The sequence below is a fragment of the Pezoporus wallicus genome, unplaced genomic scaffold, assembly GCF_028554395.1.
Source record: "Pezoporus wallicus isolate ANWC-B61680 ecotype Strahan unplaced genomic scaffold, APGP_CSIRO_Pwel_v1 contig_4309, whole genome shotgun sequence".
Lineage (NCBI taxonomy): Eukaryota > Metazoa > Chordata > Aves > Psittaciformes > Psittacidae > Pezoporus > Pezoporus wallicus.
In genome coordinates, this window is record NW_026638191.1 from 1,918,823 (window position 1) to 1,944,114 (window position 25,292).

Genomic DNA, 25,292 nt, shown 5'->3' on the forward strand with positions numbered 1-25,292 from the left:
TAGTTCACCTGGAAGGTAGCGCATATAGCAAACCCAGTATCTCCTGTATGTTGGCATAATTTCTCACTTTCACTCAAGTACGTCGGAAGAGGAGAAAGTGCTCACCTTGGGCTTGAGTTATACTTTTCCCTTGACAGTGCCTCGCCAGTCTTTCTCACCCCCATCTTTTTATATCACAGTGTTAAGCCTTAGTACAAAATGATAGAATCCTTCTCTTTCACTAATTTTATACATCACATTAATAGCCAGAAGGACATCGTAAAAGCAAAAAGTGCTCCTTCCCCACACATAATATATCTTTCCTAGTGACACCTGGGCAGAAACCAGACATTTTCTTTCACTCTCTGAATAGTGACATCAGAGAGTATTATGGCTTGTACTGTAACTTCAGATAAATGAATGTGCAGTTCTAGGATTCAACCTCTGTGGTTTTCGTAATAGTTGATGCAGTAAACCAATGCAGAGAGTTAACATATTCTCCATAAGGTTTTAGATTTGATGTCTATCATCCACAAACAGGCTGTGAGCTCCCTGTATTCACAACACACTACTGTGAAATAAAAAAGGAGTTGGCAGCAATTTGTGATATAAAAGTTTGTACAGAAGAATACTGTAAGACTGTTTTTATTTGTGATAATAGTGCTTTTAAAGAACAGACTTTGAAGGGAAATACTGAATCTTGATGTGACTCCTTTTCTTAAAAGTGGGAAAAAAATCCAACAAGATTCATACCTATCAGTTGAAATTTCAAATGCATCTGCAAAGCTTATTGCATTATGCATGAAACGCAGTCAGAAATTAAGTATGTGGATAAAAAGCAACATTTTGACTTGAAGAGTCAATCGCACGATGAAAGCCTGTCTCTACATACTGCAGAGTCTGAACCTGGAGGCAGTATGTGAGCATACACACAACTCCCTGAAAGCAACAAGGCAGTGTGTATGCCTGGCAAATCCCACTGCAGGCTCAGGACTATTCTCTCCGACTTGAAGAGTATATACATATAGTATATGCTCAAAATGAAGTAAAAAAATTGGCCTATTAGTTCCCAGAACTGATTTCTTCCTATCACTGTCATTCACTGTCAAACAGGGAAAAAAAAAACAACACAGAAACTTGTAAAAAAAAAAAAAAAAATTACTTTTTTAAAGCAAGAACAAAAAAAAAAACCCATAGAAAATATTTAATGAAAAATATTTTAAGAACTATCTTAAAATATTGCCAAAAGAATACTTAAATGGGGAAAAAGTACCTGCCTGAAAAAATCCTTTACTATTTGGAAGATACTTGAATTCTAGTTTCTTTCAGAGATTTGTAGAGATATGCAGATGAGAGGTAGCGTAGATATAACAGATGTGGCTTTTACTTCATGAAATACTTTGTCAAACAGTGCTGAGGATCTAACTTAAGAAAAAGTCATCAGAATTTTACTCTTTTTATACTATTCTTGAGATTTTCTTTTTTCCTTACAGAAAAAAGTTGCACAATAGAGTAAATGACAAACTCCCCTTTACCTGTAAAATTCTACTTTCTGTCTATTCTATGTTGCCTATATGAGTAAAGCTCTATGGAGTGAAAAAAACCTTCTTTTATTTCAGAAAGTTTTCTAAAGCAAACCTGAAATTTGTTTGTTTTTCAGTGGAAATCACCCTAAAGCAGGAAACATTCAAGAGTGTAATCAAACTCTTAAACTAATGGCCACTTTTTTTTTTTCCCTATTTAAAACAGGGCATTAATGAAAACAAAATAAAAAGTGAAATGGTATTGCCTAACCCAGACTGAGAAAATACCCTGACAGCTTCTTGTACTGAAATATATATGCTAGGCTCTTTACTGTTGAAAGAGGTATGATACCTTTAATCAAACTGGACATAAGATGTTAAGCATAACAACAGTAGCAAGCACAACACTGGAAAGATTGCAGACTTGCAAGAAATCACACAACTCCATGTATTTCAGACTAAGGTATGTACTATAACCGACAACATTCATTTGCACAGTACAGATACGTGTGTGCACATGTATGCACACACACAGACTTTTACATACATGTAGCCTTCCCTCTCCTAGGTGCTGTATTTTATACTGCTCTCCAGCTCTCCTCACCCTAGAAAAGTAGGGCACAATTGCAGCCACCTAGAGAACTGATTTTGGCACTTTGGACCGATGATCTCCTTTCCCCAACACAAACCAGCAGCATATCTACCCGTTCAAACTTGATGCATTTTTACAACATTGCTACATTCCTCTACTTATCACAACTGCAGCTGTTGTGACTGTGAACATATGTTCTCTCTTTAAAAATCCTAACAAAACTAGTGCTTTTTGCTTCAGCTTCTGTGCAAATACCCAACCCTAATATTACCAGTCAAAGGCTTAGTTCTTTCAATAAGTATCAGGAAGTACCTGAATATGGTTGGGAAACCTCTGACCATCATCATCTTGGAAAGATGATAGGCACTACTTGTTTTCAAGTTTACACATTTAAAAGGTAAAGTGTGTATGTTTCATAAGCATTATAACAACTTAGTACACTCTCTTAAGTGTAGATGCACGACTTGGATATGCAGTTTCCCAGGGAATGGTATGTACTTCTGCTGAAACTAGAACTTGTTTCTCAAATGCCGCTCTATAATTTTTACCTCTAAACTCAAATGGCCATTAAAAAAAAAAAGAAAAAGGAAAAAAAAGGAGTGAGGGACAATGAGAGAGAAGTGATTGTCAAAATCCAATCTGCCTTCACACTCACAATGCACTTATATTTTGATACGGGGATATGTCCATACTTCAACTTGACGTTATTCAAGATTTAGCAGATACAACCAAAACATTATAAAAACACACCATAGAGTGGGCCAGCAACTAAGGTGTTTTAAAATAACTTTTTGTCCTGAATAGAATTTTTCTAAGTCCCACTTTTGGCTGTACAACCGATTTGAAGAGAAATCCAGTTCTTGCTTCCTGTGTGGCTTTGTTTCTTAGTTCACATAGTAAAGCCAATAGACAATATTGAAGAAGGAAAAAACAACAGGGAAGAATATGCGCGACCATCGATCTATGGCATTTACATCAGTCAAGTCAGGGATGGTAATTTTCAGTTGAGATGCACGTCTCCGTAGCCTACTTTTCTTCTGTGCCACATGTCGCTCCAGGGCATTGCGACCAAAGCTGTGTCTGGGTAAGCCAGCTTTCCGGTACTGGATGCTTGAAGTGTCATACGCCAGCATAGTGCTTCTAGGGTCCCCAAGCCCCATCACCGCCTCGGAGGCAGCCATCTCATTTTTAATTTCAAGTGTGCTCAACAAAATATTTTCATGTGGATCCATCTGTAAAAAATAAAAAAGAAGACTTAGCAAGAGAGAAAGGAAGCCAAATCAGCTACAAACTGAAGCCATGCTGACAAGAGCTAGACCTAACATTACTAATTTATTGGACATCAGCCTGTCTGAAAGACTTTAAGCATAGCTCTGACTATTTATTGTTTATATTTATTTGTGAACCCAAGAAACAGTAAGGCCAGTATAGCATAATGGAATAAATAGTATTTCCCAGTGCGTAGGAGCAATACCTGGAAAAGAAGCACAATGCTCAGCTTGAAAGTGGGATTCTACCACTGGATAGGAAACCCTGGACAAATATTGAACTTTTGTGGGGTGTCAGAGAGAAACCAAATGAAAAGGGCCTGCTCTGCTTTGGCTTTTCTTCTTTCAAACGAAAGCTTCTGCTCTGACAAAAACTTCAGGTATTTGCAAGGCCTCTGCCTCTGTAAAATGAGGCTCTGAGCACTGCATAAAAGAATGCGAATTTTCAGTTCCTATATCCCAAACAGGACTGCCAGTTACTTGGGGAAATGCAGCCAAACTATACCTATGAGGAAATTCCATTCCCCAGTGCTAATGAATTTCATAAATATAGTTCATGCTGTGGAAATCTGAATGCTGGAATAGCAGGGATCTGCAATTTCAAGCAAAGAAAATAACATACAGAGTGTAATCACGTCAAATGTACATTGAACAGTTGTTTCAATGGGTAGTTTTAGCTACGGTATATTTATTTTTAAAGGCAGTTCAGTGAGATAGAAATATTAATACGAAGTTATAAAGAAACCCTTCAGACAAATAAGAGGATTTCAAAGACGAGGAACTAATTTCTGCTCTTAGGCAACCTGGAGCAGATCTGAAGTATGGTAGGAGAACTTCAAAATAATCCATTTCTAGGAAACAAAAGTAAGGCTATTGAAGAAACTGTAATTCGCCTCCCACTTTTGTCTAAGTATGCATTTTAAATTGTATGATTACAGGGCAAAATTAAAGTACTTTAGAAAAAATAATAGCTAATGAGCAGCTAAATAAGTTCACTGACTTAGTGATGGTAGTGCAGATATGCTCCAGGACAAATAAGTGATGAAACTGTTCCAGAGCTCCTTTAAGAATAACTCAGCCACATTATTAATTTATCATGTACATAATACATACAGTGATTATTACTGAATGCACAAACTGTGACTTTTGTTGATTTCTAAACAATAATATAGCATCAGTCTATTCTGTAATATTTAGAAGGCAGCAGCAGGTACCCCGCTGCACTACCCAATATAGCACTGTATTTACCATTATGTTAAGAAAAAAACCCTTTCTAATATTTTACATGGCTCTATAAGAGAACTTGGTAGAATACAGTTTTTAGTAGCATCCACTGTACGGTATTATGAACAGGAAAGTCAGATACTTACAAAAGTTCTTTGAACCTACTGAAACGCTGTCATTTGAGTGATTACATCTGTTCAAGTGATGCATAGAAACTAGCATTGCCCAGATGCCAGATTTCCCCCGTTCTTGTTTTTCTCCTCGATATATGTGAGTTTGCACCCCTCTAGTTTCATTATATTTTAGGTTTAGATTAAATTAAGTGTCTCAATGTGAAGCAGCTCAAATCATCTATTTTTGCATGCTTTCCATCACAGCCATATGAAATCTTTGAATTTTCTATGGTGTTAGGGAAATCAGTCTTTTCTGAGAAGCATTGGAAAAATGGAAAAGTTGAGCTGGAACTCAAGAAAAATTCCTTTAACAGCTTTGTAGCACAATATTAAGCATGGTGAGGAAACACTGTGTTCTAGCCAGGAAGGCCATCAAATCGTTTCTCCTCTGCCTTAGACAAAACTAAGGCAAAACCAGTATTTTGCTATTATAATACAAACCTTTCAAATGCATCTATAAAAATTCTAAAGAGAACTTTTGAACATTTCCTTCTAGTAAGTGTAGTTATTTAGAAAATTCTTATGTGTTTTGGGGGTAAGACAAAACTGTCTTTCAGTTTTGTTATACAATCTCAGACAGATTATAAGACTTTCAGTATTCTGGCATTTGGCATTCATTCATCCCAAGAACATCTAAAAACAACAGGGAAGTGTTTTACAAGAGGGGTGCAAAGCCATTTAGAAAGTACATTTTCCATAGTTTCACAAAGCCTTAAGAAAAGAATAGAAACTTCAGTTCCAATGACATGAGGGGGAGTTTGACATACCATCCACTAATGCAGTGGTTTTACCCCATAGACCACAGCCTGGGTTATTTTCACCTCAATGTTGTGCATTCTATGATACTGTTATGGGTAAGATTTTAGTGCCAACAAATTTGTTCACATCTTAAATCTTCTTAGGCTGAATCTATTTGGAGTATCTTATCCTTTTGATCTGCAATGATACTAGACATTTTAGGCTTTTTATACTGATATACTTTCTATGTAACACAAATACAAGAAAAGTTATTTTAGCCTATTGGAGTTAGATCCAGGCATGTTTTAGTGACATGGTATTACTCCTCCATTTAACTTTTTGTTTTGATTCGTCATTTCTGTTCTCATTCTAGTATGTTTCTTCACACAGGAAAATGCTACAGGTATCTGGTAATCTTGGCAGTAGTTAGTTAAGTTTAATGATGCTGGGCAAAAAAAACATTTAGAAATATTCTAAACTGTCTTCTAGGGCAAAGTGTCGTTTTCTGCATATATCACACTGATAACAGAGCTGGAGCACAGCATTTTTCAATATTCCAAGAATTTTTCAGAACAATGCAAAATACAGTAAAAATTAGTGATGGGCGAACCTTCAAGTGTTAGAATAGCCAGGTAAGCACCACAAAGTTCAGGTGCTTCCCAAGCACTAATTTAACCCTCTTGTACCTGGAACAGTGGATTAACCATAACAAGAACAGCATTTTCATGGTATTTTGAATTCCCAGTGCGGAGGACTCCCAAAGTTCCAATCCAGAAATACCAATGAATACGAAAAGGGAGAAAGAAACAAACAACAACATCAAAACCCAGAGAGAAATCAACTTAACTGGTCAACCTTTGACAAAAGGTTCCTTTTCAGATTAGAGAGAGCTGGGAGTGTTATTTCCACCAAGTAGGTTCGCCCAACTCTAAATCAAACATGCTTTTGTAACTAAATGAAGCCTGAGATAGAATGATAATGAATTACGTTAATTGTACACAGCACCGCCCCATTCAAAAGGATCCCAAAGCGCTTTACAACCATTAGAAAGAAGAGCCACTTCCCAGTGAAGCACAATCACCTCTCAGGTGAAATGTGGTGACTGACAGTGCAGAACAGTACACTATTTTTTAGTCAAGGAAATGGAGAATGCTGTAGCCAATTGAAACTATGGGGTGGGTGAGTGGTGGTGGGGAATGTTAGGTAAGCAAAACAGTTACAGAAATTGATATTTGGCCACGTGCTTGGGGTTGAGATGACCACACTATTAAAAAAGTGCCATGGGATCTTTAATGACCATAAGTGGTCAGGACCTGAATTTTAAGTCTCTGAGGATAAAAACATTAGAAAACAATGAAAGATACCTTTGTTGAATACATTTCTGGACAATGATATGTGCCAATTATTCTTCTGTCCTGTAAGTTAATAAAATCAAGACCAGTTTCCTTAGAGATAAGGCAGCTATTATCTTTCATTTAAAATTAAAGCACTCTAGGGTAATAATAGGACAACTAATTAAAAGATATAAGGACCTCTAAGCCAACAATTAGCCTATGTATATTCTGGCTTCAGAGGTGCTATTACTGCCTTGCTCTGCTCCTCAAGGTAACATAACATTGTGATGTAAATGTATTTTTTCCAACTGGTCACTTGACCAAGGAAGATATGATGATATGAAAACAATTGTTAAAATTATTCTGGGGGAAAAGTAAGTGTAAAAGTGATTTCAAAAGGAGGTGGAAGAAGGTTAAAAAGATCTCCCGGTGCTGAAGGATTGTTCAACCATAGAACTAGACTCTTTATGGTGAACAGGAGAGTTCAAACTCAATGGAGAAATTCCCAGGGACAAGAAACGATGAGAGGATGAAGATGAAGAAAAAGCAGCAGCAAGTACCATGGAAATAAAAAGTGGAAGCAGAAGCGGAAGAAAAATGACCCAGAGTTCAATAACCATGCAAGAGGGTGGTGGTTTTTCTAAAATCAATCTTATAGGTGGATGGCAAAATATATGGTGGGAATGATATTCACTTCTAGGTCCAGGTCCACTGGAAGAAAAGCTGACTCTGGAGCCTTGAAAGGGGCCATGACCTTTTTGATGGCCTCAAACAAAGGGAACACAGAAGAAAGCGTAGAAATGTTACCATAATACATTCTTCCTGCTACCTAGAAACTCCAAAATGATGGCTTTTTTGAGGAATTCCTCTTACACTAATACATTAGAAACTGTAAAATACAAGGAAATTATAGCTCACACACACATACATGCACATTACACATGCACATTAGAAATCCTCCAAGGATGACCAGATCTTTGAAACTATTAACATGGAGTAAATCAGCATCTTGGTGATTATGCTTTACTATTACACTCAAACAGCTTTATAGTAGGAGGGAAATCTATATTGATGAAAAGATACGTTATTGACACTTTTCTCTCTTCATATACCATTCGTTTTCACCTATAACCTTCAGCTACAGGCAGGTACTGATGGCTCATACTATGTCAGAATGGCTCAGAAACCATGGATAAAACAGACAGCAGGGCTGGAATTTCTGTTAGAATAACCTTGTGAAACAAACCAGTTGTAAATTCAAAACAAATATCCTTTTGTAAAGTAGGGCTGCCAGTAGCCAAAAGCAAAATACGGTGAGCTAATCCATAAGGGAGAACAGAAGTAGACAGTTTATTACAAATAATAACACCTGAGCTTAGGTCTCATCATTTATAGGTCCTGTGAACAGAAATTCTTATGAACTGAAGATGGAAACACATTCCTCTCGCAATGAAGACCAAATGACATGCCTAGACACTTAATTTAATTTGTTAAGACATAAACACCTCAGTACCATCTATAGCATAATTTCCTGCCTCTTAGCAGCTGAGGTTTTTTGGAAAACCAGTAACATCCCATTCCTGACCAATCACAGTAGCTACAGCAAGCTTAGGTAAAAGTACAAAGTGCATGTAATAGGGATCTGCCACCTTATCAGCAAGTTTTACTTGATTAGAAACCACTTATCTCCAGAGATTTCACTGACTACACAGGGTAATGTGTGGTAGGTAGACAGTGCTGTAAAAGCTGATGCTAAGTGTACTCTGGAAAAAAAAAAGAATTAATAGTTTTCAAATGGCATCTGTCTAAAGCTATGTAGACATTTTTGACATAATAACCGAGTCTGCTGAGATGAAGCTGTATGAACTCATAAAGCACAAGTGACTAACACTTCAAAACATCCATACTTGAAACAGTGCCCTTAAGAACATGTTTCCATTGTCTGTATAAAATTGAATTTATTGACAGCATTGCACTGTTTATGAATCCATATTAGCATGCATTGGCTTGGATTTCATTATGTGCCTAAGATTTGGATCAGACTATAAAATGTGCAGTTAAAGGACAGTAAGATTAGGTTGACTTATACACATATAAGAAAGTATTCAATTTGTACATGTCTAAATGGATGCCCAGTTCTACATCAGTAACATTTTGTTTTGAATACTGCTAGATAGGTTATTCCTGGGTTATTTGGACTGTTCTACTCATTAACATTGCTCAATCTTTACCTTCATGTAGGACAAGCACTCTCTGTAGCATGCATCATGTCTGTCCTGGGAATTAGAATGTTTCCACTGTTGGTGGGAGACAGATTTTGAGAAAAAACTATTCCTGAAATACTGGGAAAGAGTCTTTAAATATGTTCTAACACAACAGTTTGGGTGGCTGTTGAAAGTATTAACTTGATTTGGTCTAGGTAAGCTTACAGCCTAAAGAGCAAAGAACAATTAAGGTAAAGCATTATATTTAATAGTTACCAATACTCTAAAGATGGGCAAAAAACTATAAAGGAGAGACTTGAAATCTGTATCCTCCTTCTTACCAGTTTGGGATACTATAATTCTGATTATGTAAACACTTCTGCTATGAATTTTGGATCACCTGAAGTCAATTTCTTCTAAAAAGAAACCAAACATGACCATTTTAGACACTATAAATAAAGCAGAGGTTGAAAACCAGTCATCTTCTACATTATAATAATATTTTTATCACTTAGTGCCACCCTAGCCTACACAGCCCAGTGATCTCAAGATTCATGAGCACAGCTAGGTTACATCTAGCACATAAAATTTAGAGTTACAAATTATTTTTTGCATGGAAATTGGCTGACTCATGGCCATTCAATTAAACCTTGGCAAACTCGTTAGAGCTTATCTGCTTTGGGAAATCAGTTCACCAAATTCACTAGCCAGATGGCTTCTGGACTGCAGCTACATACATTTCTTCTACTTCACTGTATGTGATTTGCCTTACCTCCCTACAATTTGAAATAATGATATAAACTGCATTAATGGAATTTTTTCTTGCAACCGAAAGTGTATTTAATTCGGGGTCACAGGTGGATGCAGGTTTATTGATGCACTACAAAAGCAAAAGGGATAATATGCTTTAAAGAAATAGAGTGTACACACACTGGTCTTACATTAATTAAACATGGCATTCAAAGGAGCACAGCTGCAGAAAGAAAAACCTCACGCAGTTGACTTGACCTTTATTCAGATGTCATGTGGAATCCCACTACAGATCGTGGAAATAAATCACCTTCTGACTGCTTCTGCAAAATGCTGCGGGCTAAAACTGGAACTTCCTCAAATTTCACTCCTATTAAACCTCTGGTTTCAACAAAACCCAAAAAGGCTGGCCAAGTGCTCTGTGCATTGCTGATTCTTTCATATGCTAGGTGTTCCCTGACAACGTATGAATGTAAATTTAGGAGAAAGGCTGAGCTTTTATAATCCATGCCTATTTTTATTACATGTCCTTCAATAAACTTCTGTGTAAGGAACACCTTCTGACCCTGAATCAAGAGAATCAGTCCTGTAGTGCAAACTAAAGGAAAACTCTCCTTGATGAATCCTTTCACTGAAATCTGGACAGTGGCAGTATTAGCTCCAGCAATACAGAGCAGTGAGGATCTGAGATTTTAGACTGACATTTTAAAACCTTCATGTTTCCTTAGTGTTTTAATATCCTGTTCAATTTAGTAACTGATTCTGTGCATATAACCATTTTAAAAATCCTCTTTTTTTCCTGTAAGTTTTTACATCTTGTTCTAAACATTTTTTACATGCTTAGTCATGTTTTATACTAGAAGTACCTCTACTGCATAGGGTAAAAGGTGCAGTTCTATGTAACAAATACTGCCTGGTTTCAGGTACCTTTGCAATAATTTTTCCTCACTAGAGGTGCATTACATGATTTCTTCAGATAAAAATGAGCAAATACAGCTGTGAACTGAAAAAGCCAGAGGCAAGCCAGCAGCAAATCAGAGGCGAAATTAAGGCATCAGCCAAGCCTAAGCTAATGAGCATTGCTTCTGAGTGAGGTACATTATTTCAGGCCTGCAGCCATGCTAATGCATCTTTACACCTTAGTCTGAAAATTGAGGAGAGCGACCTTGTCTGTTTACAGAACAAAAACTATCATAGGTTGGCCTGCAAAGGGTCACGTATATATGTGTATGTATCTCCATGGATTCACATCGGCTCAGGTGACCACACTCCATCTAATTTCACCCCTTTTATGAAAAAGCAACATCTGTGTTTATGATAGCGAAAAAATGCACAGCCTCTTCCACAGCCCACTCTTCACTTATTCACTAATAGAGTGATGAAAGTAAGTCTGGAAGCTGCCATGGAAATGGCAGCTACCAAAGCAATACCTGAGTTGGTTCTGTGCCATTTCCAAGTGTGCTACTGTAATGGACGGCACTGTTGACACAATGGAACAGTATTCAGTCTTCGTGTGCAAACAGCACGTGCATGAGCCAGTGAATCTGAAAATGTGCATTTGGAGAAGGAAGATGCTGTGGTAGCCCCATTTCCTTGCTGGATTATACAGTGGCCAGAAACTGTCCATCCTCAGCCAGCCCTTTTGTGTCAGCAACTGGCATAATAGTTAGGCACAATCAAGTGTGAAATAGTGAATTGCATGGTCTTGTTTGTCTTAAAACTCTGACAATGCAGTGGAATTTTCTGAAAATGAAAGCTCTGAGGACAACTATTAAACTTTTGTGATTAAACCTGGTCAGACTTTTCCTTGGGCAAAAATCTGTACGGAAAAGACTCAGCAGGGACAACTTGAAGGGGAAGAAAGTTACCACATTAAGTGCAACTGAGGGCAGGTTAAGCTCCTACTTGCTCTTTCCTTGCCATCTCATCTCTGTTAGCAGCTGTGTGCTAACTTGGGTATAACGACAGTGGGTCAGGAGGGCAATGAATTGCAAGCCTGTATTTATTTAAAACTTCTTAGCTCTCTAAGCCCCACATTCATTCTTCACAAGAACATTTCTATTGTTATTCAAATCTGGTACTGTGCCATTTAATCTCATCATCATATCGAAGTTCCAAATTCTTTGCTTGGCACCCAAATTTCTCATAGAAAAACACTGTTAGTCTGACAATTTGACTTGTTTGTGACTTGACACTAATAGCAATGCATTGTAACTTTCAGGTGCGCTGTCTGAACACCTTACGTAATACATACACTACTGAGTGAAGAATTGCCCAGTGTTTTAAAAATACACTCAGTATATTTAGAAAAAGTCTGTGTTCAGGAAAAAAAAACAAACCTTATCTGAACACACAGAGGTTAGCAATGTCAGTTCACATTTATTTAAAGAGAAAAAGACTGCATAAATCTGTATAACCAGTTTTATGAAGTGTTGCATAATATGCTGACATTTTTCCCCTCTTTTCCAGAGGGAAATTGCTTTATTAATGCTCACAGTAACAACAGCATGATTGCAAAATTAGAGAGCTTTATTTATGTGACTTATGTTACCATATGTTCCAGGTATATAGGCTGTGCACTTACAATGTCTCTGTGCATTAAGTTAGGTTGGATATATCTCCGATTCAATTATTACTACAACTGTATGCATTCTAAAACTATATTCACTGATGCATTTATATTATGCAAAACATAATGCTACTTCTGTGAAGTGGTAAATCAAATTACTTCTGAAGAATATAACAAACACATTTTTTATAAGAAATATTAATTTGCAATAACTAACTGTTCTAAACCTGGCTGACCTAACTATAAAGAAAATTCAGAAACAATTTAAACACACCTAAATAACATGCATGTAAGAGTCAGAAAGTTAGGATTAGAATTGGAAGGCAAGATGCAGCAAATCATTATGTAGTAATGCCTATATAAGGTCTGATATCTGGGTTGAAAAAACACAAGTATCACATCCTTTTTCTAGCCAGTATCCTGCTATGGAAACCTTAGCGATGTCTCAGAAAAGACTGACAAGGTGCTCCATCAAGGGATGGATCTAGAGCTCTTCAACAAGAACCTTGATATAAAAACTGGTCAATACTTACAGGGATTATTATCTCTGCTACCTGACACACTTCCAGTCTGTCTTGCTTTGGAAGAGGATGGCATACAGCTGCTTTTCCATTATGATCACCCCTTGTCAAACATACAAACGGCAAGATGCAAGAACTACTTCTTTACAGAGGAAGAATCAGGCTTTCATAAAGCCCAGTACATTTACCATGGTCTTTAGAGTGACAGCTATATTTTCCATTAAATTAGCATATAGCTGTAATGGAGGTTTTCTGATTTATCCAGAATAACAAATACACAGATATCATTGATATTGAAAAGGATTTCCACCTTCCTTACGCCTCCAAAGAAGGCAATTAATGTATGTAGTAGTCTGGATCAAATGAGTTAGACAAGCAACTGTGTGAAAAAACAGCCAAAAAATCTAAAAGATGTAACGGCAGCATATGCAGCAGGGAGACTGGGAATTTAGTAATACAGGAAAATATAAAGAGAATTCAGAGCTTGAGAAGTAATCTGTCTGAAAATCTGGAACAACACAAAGACCAGAAGATGCACCAGACACATCACAGCAACCAGCGTCAGCAAGCCCATCTAAGCCACAGTTCCAAGATGGAAACATCCAAGGTAAAATTAGTAGATCCAACAATGTAAGAGAAAATGTAAAAATCAAACCTAAATATTTTGGCTACTGGATTCTGGATGAAACTTACAGGAAATAAATGAGTACTGAGAGAGCACCAAGAAGTTCCATATTTGAACTGTGATAACAGAAATTAAGTATATTGAAATGGCTGGGGGTTTACCTCAGAAATTATTCGCAGTTGTACCAGCCTCTAGATTGAGATCCCGGTTAGGCTAATCATCTCCTTGAACACAAAGCCAGGCTTCATAAAGAAGAAAACTTGACAGGTTATACCACAGTAGCTTGTTTCTCTCCCCCTGCCCTCTTGCCTCCCAAGGAGAAACAGAAACCAAAATTACAATTACAATGAAAGAAGCTTCTTAGAGGCTTCGAGACCAAATCCTTCCAAACCATTTTTCTGTAATTCCAGAATTAACAGATGAAATCTAGGCATTTCACTAAAGCCTTTGATACGTTATCTTAAAACTATTGAGATGGTATGTCCAGGATATATGTACAATTACTCACAGGAAGACAGTTAGCTGAATGATATGGTGAAGCCAGAGGTTAGAATTTGGCCCTATTTTTTAACATATCTGATAACCAGCTGGAAGAAGAACAGACAATAATTTAGTGTCCTAAGCACAGGAAAAGATAGCATGAAACATGCCTACAAATGATCAAAAGGATGCTGACAACCACCAACATTCCTTTTTAGTACAGAAAAGTTGACAGAATAAAACTGCGTAACAATGGGTTATATATACTACACATACAACAGTCCTAGTTTACCTATCCTTATCTATATGCTTGCAGTGTTATGCCATTTAGAACAGAAGAAATTCAAAGTCTTCAGACTATAAAGACAATAAAGACATTTGAAGAAAAAGTGTAAGGTAAGACAATAATAGTCTTGGAAAGAGAGGTGAGGAAATTATGTGAATGCTATATCAAATACATGACTGATGTCTAGAGTAGGAAGAAAGCCCGTGATTTATCTGTAAACAACAATACATCTGTTTACAGAGAGAAGAGGCAAAAGATGCTGAGTTAGACTAAAGGAATGAACCACTGAATGCAGCCTGGGAAGCTTCAAGAGTGAAACGATCACACACACAGCCATTTTAACCTGAAGTCACTGCAAAGAAAATTAATCAAGTCCAATTTGATTTAACAAGTCTGTGATAACATATCTGCTGGTAACTGAGTCTGAAACTTCCTTGAGTTTTGGGTCCTTAAATTTCTCCATGATTTTATTACTTGGGTTTCAGAATTCAAGAAGCAAATCAGGCCAAATCCTTTCCCTTTCTTCCATTATTCCAAACAGAGCCAACAACCTTGAGGGAGTATATGAAGTTACGATCTTCTGTGATGACTCACACCAGATACAAGGAAGAAATTTTTTACTGTAAGAGTGGTGAAACGGTGGAACACATTGCCCAGAGAGGTGGTAGATGTTCCATCCCTGGAAACATTCAAGGTCAGGTTGGATGGGGATCTGAGTGACCTGAGCTAGTTGAAAATGTCCCTGCTTACTGCAGGGAGATTGGTCTAGATGACCTTAAAAATCCCTTCCAATCCAAACCATACCATGATTTACAAAAAAAAAACGCAAAACAAAACTAAAATGACCATACTGGGCATATGATATATGGAATCTAAAGAAAGATCTGGCCACAGTTTCATCTGGAATAACTCAGGGGAAGTTCTGCAGTCAGCATGGTTGTGTTTGCTCAAATGGAAGAAACAGGACATTCTCCTTCTGCATCACCAGATCTCCAAGGGATTACACTGAATTCAGCAGATACCGCAGTCATGGAAGAACAGCTTCTGTTGTGCTTCTGTTCTGTTTTATAGGCTGTTTAGCATCTTCTGAATAACACTGACCAAAAATAGAGAGATTACCAATGCCTGTACCTGCCCTGAAATCTCTCAACACCAGAGAAGTCGACAGCATAAATAGAGACTGCATTAACTCCTACTTCAATTTTGCAAGTACCTGCGGATGCAAGGATTAACCAGCACTTCTCACCACCTTTTGTTCAAGAAGTTGTAAGAGGCTGTTACAAAATAAGGTGCTGGAATCTGAAGAAATCTATTATAGATTTGCTGACCTATAATGTATAAACAAAGATGTTGCACTATAAGCAGCAATTCCAGTAAGTGTTTATTCACCTTTCCACCTTTTTTACAATGTCTATGCAATAACAGAACTGTACAGAAGTTTTCATCCTCATGTTTTGAGGTTTATTACTCATGCCATTAATCTTTTCTCACATGGCCTTTGATTCTGATAAATTCATAAAATTCCACATAGTGATAAAAAAGGAATCTTGTAATATCACAAAAAACACTTATACTTCATAAAATTAATCCTTCAGTGTTAGATCTTAATTAGAGATGAAGTATTTGGTTGGTCCCATTTCTAAAGTACTTAGGGTTTTATGGAAACCTGCATCTGAACCAAATTCAGCATTTCAGGCCCATTTCTGCTTCTTGTATATTAAAATAATTATATGCAATATTTGTCCCCCTTTCATAGACAAAAGACTGAGGTCCATTAAGTATGAATCTGTTTTCTTGCTGCTGGTCAAACGGTAAGAATAGCTGTCAGGTCTTGCCTTCTCCCCATAGCAGTCTATGCGCACTAAGACAGGTTCTCTGATCATTGTTCTCTCATCCTCTCCTATTTGATTCTCTATCTATTGTTTAAGGGATTACAAACCTGATTATTAGATCAGAGTCTACCTGGATATCAGAGCAGAACTGCCCTAGACTATGAACCATGCTGGCCTGGTATACAAACAAACGGCTCAGTATAAAAAAATTCAAACGATGTGAAGCTGTTCCAAGAACACTTTGGTTAATCCTGTAGGCTGGTGAGGTTTTGCAACAGTTACTGGAATTATTTTACTCTGCTGACTGGATTGGATTAGTGCGCTAGTTAGGGCTTTCAGATTCTAGTTCATGACTAGTGATTTGCCACTAGGCTTTGGCTATTCTGTTACATGGCTGAAAGAGATATTGTATGAATAAGTATATAGAAAATATAAATGAAATGGTATACAAAAAATGTACCTCAGCTACTGGTGACACCCTGACACCTGTGGACCTTAAATTTCCATTGATGTGAGAGGAAAGACTTCAGGTAAATGCAGATCTAGTTTCATAAACTACCGACAGAGTTTCTTACTTAATAGCCTTGATTGTTTAAAGGAATACTGCTTTAAAAAAATAAACTTTACAAATTAAATTAAAGCTTGCAGCATTTTTTACATTGCTGAAAAATCACCAACAGACAGAAAAAAATTTTAGTGTCTTCATGAAGTTTACAATGGTAAATGATGATCTATGGTACCAGAACATCAAAATTAATCTCATCATTATGCATTTGCCTTCATTCATTAAAACATGTTTCTCTCAAATTAAAAAGAAAATAAATTAATGGATGAGTGAGATGTGAGCCATGACAATATAATCCTTTATCTCAAAAGACTATAAATTATAACCTATAAAACTGTTTTATGCTATCAACATGTGATGGATTATTGCTGTTCCAGCAAAAATGGAACAAAATGTTTCTATCTGCAGGCACACTGTGGTAATGTAGAAGTTCTGAAAAAACATGAGAAATTCCACTAGTAGAGCTGTATGAAACTTAGGTTTCCTCTTCACAAATAATTACTTGTAATCATTTGGTTTCTTTCTGATTCAGATTTTTTCTTTTAATTCTGAGTTGTTTTGTTCCCATTGGAGTAATCACGTTGAATTATAAATTCAAAAACCTTTCCATGCCAAAAAAACCCAACAAAACAAACAAAATAAATTAACTTTATTTAACTCTCCAATTTTGCCTGTATGTGAAAGATAATACATTTCACACTGAGTACATTTTAGCAGTCAGCCCAGATTTGCCACTGTGTGCAACTCATCCAAGATGGTCAAAGTGAAAAATGACAAGTGCTTTATAAGTGCTCCATTGTCATTAAGCATAATGGATACTTTTTCCAAAAGTGTTTTTCTTGGCAAGTGTATTTTCTGCCTCAATTCTCAATCCCCAGGGAACCATTTTTAGATTTAAAATTAAGTGCACAGCACATTGATGTTTTGTTTCTGTCCTGGGTTCAGCAGCAGCAGTCATTTTTCTCCTTCTTAGTAGCTGGTGCAGCGCTGTGTTTTTGACTTTCAGCCTGGGAACAGTGTTGATAACACCGATGTTTTTAGTTACTGCTCAAACGTTTAGACTGACCAAGGACTTTCTGAGTCTCATGCTCTGCCAGGGAGGAGGGGAAGCTGTGAGGAAGCAGAGACAGAATGCCTGACCCAAACTGACCAAAGAGGTATTCCATACCACAGCATGTCATGCCCAGGGGGTAAACTGGGAGTTGCCCGGAAGGGCTACTTCACTGCTTGGTCGGGCTGGGTATTGACGGGTGGTATTGCATTCTGTTCCCTTGTTGTTTCCCTTATCATTATTATTATTGGTGGTAGCAGTAGTGATTTGTGTTATACCTTAGTTACTGGACTGCTCTTATCTCAACCTGTGGGAGTTACATTCTTTTGATTCTCCTCCCTGTCCCTCTGGGAGAGGGGGGAAAGAAGGGAGGGAGGGAGTGAGCGGGCTGCGTGGATCTGAGTTACTGACTGCACTTAAACCACTACAATCCTGGGACATTATACACTGAAAATATGCAAACTTTTCAAGCTTTAAACACTTCCGTAGCAAATATTTCTTATCCATCTGAAAGATTTATGAAGTAGGTTAAATTTATTTCCAATGTTCCATACAGCTCTTACTAGAATATCTGCTATAGCCATCATTTTGGATTTGTTCCTCTGGAAACAGATCAGACATATTTAACTCTACATCCTGACTGAAAAAAAACATCTTACAATAAAGTTTAACTGAGTTCATGCTTTAGAAAAAAAGTAATTCTGTTTTCCAGGCTAGAGGGCAGCATTCATTGCTGAGGTGGCTAAGTACACTGCTCAGCAGAGCTAAAACAAGATAATAATCCCACTCTATTCATTTTCTACAAGAAATTATATTTTAAGGCTCTGTCTGGCAGAAGTGAAATGCTGCCTTCCAGGGGCAATGCTAAAAACACATCCCTGTTTCAGTTTACCTTATTGACATCCATCCGCAGCTTCTCATTGTTGGCACTGGCAGCTTTTTCTGCAGCTTTCTTTTGGCGCTGTGGTCCCCTGCCAAAGAAGATGTAGTTGACCAATGCATACTCCAGGAGAGCCATGAAAACGAAGACAAAACATCCCATAAGATACATGTCAATGGCTTTCACATATGGAATTTTGGGAAGAGTCTCTCGAAGATGGGTGTTAATTGTTGTCATTGTGAGCACAGTTGTGATTCCTGGGGAAAAAAAAAAAAGGACATGTCTATTGACTGAATTAAATTTTGTAGTACAATAGTTCATAATATTCAAATGCTTAAGTTGAAAAATTCAATTTTTTTTTTCTGCTAGATAAAAGCCCACCTCCAACCTCTAATATTCAACAACCTCCAACCACGACAGTTCCTTATCTTTGTCTTTAATATTTTGTACAGCAAAGAAAATTACAGCTCTAAATAACTGTGTTCAATAAGACAAATGGTAGTTGGATTCTACAAGTATGTTTTTAACCAGCTGAACTGTAAGCTTTAATGAGTCTCTGCTATGAATTAGCAGCCTAGAGTCACTGTTATCTTGCTTTCCACCAGCATTTTTAGAATGTCTGCGGTCCTGAAATCTTATAGGAAAATCTGCACAGGACTGGTAAAACTCAGACAGTGTTCTATAAAGTTAAAATGTCAAATTCTCAATTTTATCTTTTAAAGTAATTCATTTATTTTATCTATATGAGACCTGTACTGGCAGGAATTGGTCTGATTTATACAAAATTTGGTAATAGATACTCATTTAGTTGCAACATGCTTGGATCTTCTGATGAGGACATAAACAAGCACACATGGGATCAGTGATAAGAGTATTCTACAGTTTAATTAGGGAAATGGTTTCCTTTTAGAATGCAAGGTAACCGTATGGAAAGAAAGCCCTCAACTTGAGGAGAAGTTAGCTATACACCCCTAGTAAAACTTTATTTAATTCATAACTGAGAGGAAAAGCAATTTATAACCCATAACACAGTATTGAATGTGTATTCTGGACTGCCATGAGAAAAAGCAAACTAAATGCATTCTCTTTGGAGAAAAAAACAAGCAGTAAACCAACAAAAAATGTTGAGACAATTAGGCTAATTCTGGTTACAATGATTATACAGTTAGCTAATTCAGACATGAAGTCACTTTAATTTTTATTTAAATTGTGATGATTTAAATCCTGATTCAAATAATACAAAGCTTAACAAGCCAGACACAAAAAGATCTAAGATTTATTTTTCAAATCATATACTATCCACTAAGCCAGAAGTAAGAAAAAGCATTCAGTTAATGCACACTGGGTGACATGTGTAAAAATGCCTACCTAAAGCAACTCTTGCAGCTGAAGCATCATAATTAATCCAGAAGGAAACCCAGGACAGGATAGTGATCAGAATAGAAGGCATGTAGGTCTGCAGAATGAAGTAACCAATGTTTCTCTTAAGTTTAAAGCTCAGAGACAGCCTTGGGTAGGCACCTAAAAGAGAATATTTGGTACGGCCATAATTTACTTGTATAAAGTCTGAAAAAATTCTTCTGTCATTTTGATTTGATTGTTTCATGCAACATAAGAGTACACAGACAGTTGAAAAATCCAGAATAATCAGCTGCAGAATTTCTAGCAAGAACTGGGATTAAATAATCTTTTATTCTAAGGATACAAGTATGCTCCAGATGTGTTTCTGCTGGTAACCATAATATTCAACAACAATCAAAATATATTTTGGAGCACCAAAGCATACCACTGTTTTTCAGTGCCAAGCAGCAGTATGCCTACTTCAGTGTAACCCTTATTCCAATCTTCTCTCCAAGCAACACAACACTTGCCCTTTGTCGCTGAACACCATAAATATTTTGGTGTATGAAACTCCTGTTGAAATGAGCACCTAAAGATCACTATCCAAGTCCTGTTTCTGCTTGGTTTTCAAGAATTTGGGATCCTCCTATACTCCCTTCAAAGACGATTTTTATCTATACCTAGAAAGTGAGTTTTGAAGATTAATTTTTTTTTTTAAACACACCTAGCATCTTTCTCAAGGAGGTAGAGAACATCACATAATAACAGCCCAACCCAGCTCTGGTCTCCCTTGAATAATTTATCATGTCACTGAAAAGTTTTACTTGTTCTTGTTGCTTGCTTTGCTGTTTTTTGTGGTTTTTTTGTTTTGTGGTTTCATTGCTTTTTTTTTTGTTTTTTATTTTGTTTTGATGAAATCCAATCAACTTTCTACTCCTTCTCACAAAGCATGTTCTCAGCCTTCAGAAAGTCAGATGCTTGCTTGCTTGCCTAGGCTAAACTACAAATCCTGTCAAAGATTTTAAAGGGTTTACAGTAAAGACAAGTAATCAGTCTAATACATCCACACAAGCAGCACCTAGAAATAGTAAGAGATATGTTCCTAAATTTCCTACAGGTTGGGTCACTTCTTGTTGGGGTTAGGGCACTGAATGGTAGAAGAGGCTTAATTAGTTTTCATAGGAAAACAGAAAATACAGCTTACTTGACTGAACCTAACATGACAGACTACTGTATTCTTTTCATATGCTAATGGATGATGCCTTACAGTATGAAGCTGTAATAAAAACTGCTCCTTTCAAAATTCACAGTTGCTGCCCTAATTTATTTCTGTTTCTAAGATTTTTTTCTCAGATCCTGAACTCATGTTAATAATTAACTCATTTCTGAAAGTCTTCCCAGTCAACTCCCCTTTTAGCTTCCCCTCCACAAACCTGTAGAGAAAACAACATTCTTGGTGATAAGCTTGTAGTCTACAATGGAGAACTGTGGCAGTTCAATCTTTGTCACTCCTGTGACTGCATTATCACCCCCACGCCAGTAAAATTCAATGTCATCTGTTGTATAGCCATCTATAAAAACAGGAGTAAACAGTTAAGATATACATATCTTCTGAATTCATGAAATAACTTCAAATATATTTCTAAAAATAAACCATTTATAACATAAAAGATAAAAGCATTCAGAGACAGCTGATTTGAAATATAATTTTGAATGGAAATCCTTTTAAAAATATAACAATATGTTAATAAAGCAAACCTTTAAAAACAAATTAGGGCTACACACGTCCCATATATAGATAGCAACTGCAGATTTGACTTAAGGTAACTTCTAATTCCAAGGCTGGATAAAACAGTGCAGGTTTGCTGTAATTTCAGCCCCTAGGCTGAAACATAAGCACTGGTACCAGAAAGATGACCAGGTCACCGAGAGTTGCCTGAAAGAGATGCTTTTCTGTCTTGTGCATCATGATCAGCAAAGGAAAGAGGACAGTGAGAGTTATACAGGTAAGAGAGAGGTTCAGTGTACAGTTATCTTATGATATTTACTCTGTATGCTATGTAGTTTATACTCAGACTATAGATGCAAAGGACAAACTCTAGTTTAAACCCATTAGACTTCCCTTGTAAACCCAGCATCATTCTTTTACTGAAAATGGCTCAAATGCAATAAAAGCCAGCCACATTCAGTGAGGCCGGAAGCAACTGCAGCAGATGCAACAGCCATCACTCTGGATGGCAAAAAAATACCCGCAAAAAAACACCCACAAAAACACCAACCAACCAACCAAAAAAATCTTACCACCCACGAAAGAAAACAGAAGACAGCACATGTTCACACAGTCATAAAACATATGCATGAAATATGAATCTGAGTTTGCCAAATGGCAGCTTAGCTAACTTGCATACTCTGGAGTTGGTACGCGGAACTGATCAGTAGATATCAGAAACAGATCTGTTTGAAAACCAGGGAATAAAATGTTCACAAAGGTTTCTAGTAATTTAAAGGTTCTTGTTGTTGAAAACTGTAAGCAAAAAGAACTCAGAGGTGGAATAAATGACTGACTTTTTGGGAAATGGACATAGTAAAATGATATCTATGACCTTGATTTCTCACCCACAGGCAAAGGACAAAACGATATACTAAAATGATTTTAGACTGCTCAAATAGCACTTAATTTCAAGAAATAATGCAAATTATGCATTTTGTGATAACCTAGAAACTATAAAACTGTTTCCATGCATCATTAGTTTTTGATAACCCAAATATAATCCAGGCGTACAGCAGTGGCAGAAGACAGGCGAGTTTGAAGATAGGAAGCCAATAATCTGCAAAACCACTGAAATAACTATCAAAATCTATCCAACATACAGCAAACTTTAAATTATTTTTACATTCTTACAGCATATTGACAGCAATTGCAGTTTTTTGTAGAATACTTTCATTCTGTTTTTCATGGAGCCAGCAGCAAATCAAAAGTAGTTTGAGGGCAAAAAATGGACAAGTGATTTCAGGAATAAGAGCCACCTCATTCCCACAGGACAGATTTTGAACAGCTTGTCAACATCAAGAATTCAGGATGGAACCTGCTCTGCTTTCAAAGGTGCTGACACAGACAGCAAAACTGATGAGAGAAGAGATTTTTTAATTTTTTGTCAAATAAGTTATTCCTGAATCTTTCCATTTACTCCAAAGTTCACTGGTTTTGGCTGCTAACAACAACCAAAGAAATAAAGAATCTTGTATCTTATAAATAAGGGAGAAAAAGTGGGATGTGGAACATGGTATGCTTTTGACACATCCAGAACTCTTTAAGAAACAGAATTTAAATTACATCAACAAATAGCTTACGTCAGTGGTCACTGCTGAGTTTCCCCTCACCTTCTCTTGTTTGACCACAAGGAGAAGCATTAAAGGAATAACTGAACATAACCTGGAATAATCTGGAAGCACAATATTTAGCTTCCCTACTCTGTTTAGACAAAGCAATCAAAAGAATTTCATAGATATTATGTGACTGGTTTAGAGCCTAAAACATGAGAAGTCTAAAAAGGAGCTGAGATTACTGGTATTTGTCATTAGGTCTATCCTCTGTAGTCAAACAAACATTACCTGTGACTCCACCATCATACCAATGCTTCCTACACACTTTGTGATACAAAACATGTTCTAATCTGCATTTTTCATCATCAGAACTCATCAGCTGAAGTTGTCTCAGGAAGATCAACATGCGATTGAACTTGTTTTTTTGCTTACTGCATCTATGCACCCCACATAGAATTGTTGCAGATGAAATCTACAGCACAAAATTGTTGCCTGTTGCCAAGAGATACTGTACGTAGAGATAAGAATAGCTTCAGCATAATGATTTCCAATAGCTATGCAAGGCATCCGTAGTTCAGCCAAGACTGTTGTTAGAACTGGTTTTGAATTTTCTATATAGCATCCATAGAATTATTTTAAAAAGTCAAATTACAGACTCACTGGGAGACTGGAATTGTTTTGTTCTCACAAGGAAATAAGGTATTTTGCTGCTTAGTTATTATTTTCTAAGACTGACTAATTATATGAGAGACTCTCTCCCCATCCCTCATTTCTTCAATTAAACTTGTTCTATTTCCACCACATAAAAAGACAGCAAATGGTACACAAAGGATGAGCACAATACTTTAAGTTTCCTTCCTTCAAAAATGACCTGAAAAACTAAGGCACTTTTCATTACTGAACATTTCAAGAAATTAGGAATACTTGTACTTTGCCATATAATTGAGATTACCATAGTTTCTGAACTAAAAGACATGAGCTGTGAAACACAACTTGGAAAGCTTTGACAATATGTTGCAACCTTCAGTTTAGCTTTTTGACATTCAGAAATTCTTGTGGTATAATTTTATACCAAGTTCTGGCTCTGACACTGTGAATGTAACACTTGGGTAACTCCTCTTCTGGGGTTGTGGTTGTGAATTTCTCGTCCTGCACAGCCCCACCATCTATTTCTCTAGTGGATATCTGTAAAAGTTGTATTCCTGAAAATTACTTGCATGGAATGAAGGCATTCTGTCCTTTCTATAATGTACATTGGACATTACACTTATTCGTGTACCTTCTCCCAATGGAGAAGCAGTTGTTTTGTCCGACAGGAAGGAAAATTACTGTTAGCACTGGGGCATTGGCTGTTGACAAGCTGATTCCACTCTCTGGAGGATGCTAGATTTTAAGTACTGCTAGATCTGCTTCATTTGCTCTCAAAGGTAATTCTCCACGAAGATCAATGGTACCTAAACGGAGGTCATTAATGATTGTGTTTATGGCAAGACAGACCCACTTCAGTAAGAGCTGAAGGGAACACATTTGTTTCAGTATTTGTGTGAAGCACAAATCCTTCATTCAGTGCATGAAGTTCTTTCTTCACTTTTTCAAGTGCTAAGTGGCATAAGCACATAGCTTACTCAGATCCTGCAGACCTGAAATTTATCAGGTTGTCATGATATCTTTGGACACAAGTCTATCGTCAGGAAAAAGGCAGACAGCTTACTTAGGCTTCCTTGTCTGTCACCAGTTTATACGTAAAGTCTCACTCCAGGCTTTCAGAGAGAAAAAAACTAAAATAAGATCTACAATAAAATAGACAAAGTAATAAATTGGATGATTGGCAAGTATATGTTATGAAAAAAATAAAATAACATCCTTGGTGAGTTTAGAAAGAATAATATTACATACCTTGTCATGAGGATTCACTTTTCCTTTGTGATACTGATGAGTATCCTGAAACCCTGCTTTCCAACAGCAAATTCCAGATTCTAATACCATTTACTGAATTTGTGGGATTAATTTGTTTAATTAAACAAGATAATTTG

General features: G+C 36.8%; 1 protein-coding gene across 3 annotated transcripts in view; it reads right to left on the reverse strand.

Annotated features, from left to right (window-relative positions):
• Positions 1-1,195: 1,195 nt before the first annotated feature.
• GABRB2 (gamma-aminobutyric acid type A receptor subunit beta2) overlaps positions 1,196-25,292 on the reverse strand; it is a 156,722-nt gene continuing 132,625 nt past the window's right edge. For 2 of the 3 annotated variants that reach the window (XM_057409860.1, XM_057409859.1), the window contains 5 exons: positions 21,369-21,506; positions 19,963-20,115; positions 18,607-18,851; positions 6,862-6,912; positions 1,196-3,326 (listed from right to left, as the gene is read on the reverse strand). In XM_057409860.1, the coding sequence (XP_057265843.1) occupies positions 2,979-3,326; positions 6,862-6,912; positions 18,607-18,851; positions 19,963-20,115; positions 21,369-21,506 (935 nt within the window). In that variant the 3' untranslated portion in view covers positions 1,196-2,978. The remainder of the gene's footprint in view (positions 3,327-6,861; positions 6,913-18,606; positions 18,852-19,962; positions 20,116-21,368; positions 21,507-25,292) is intronic. The other variant, XM_057409861.1, reaches the window with a different exon arrangement.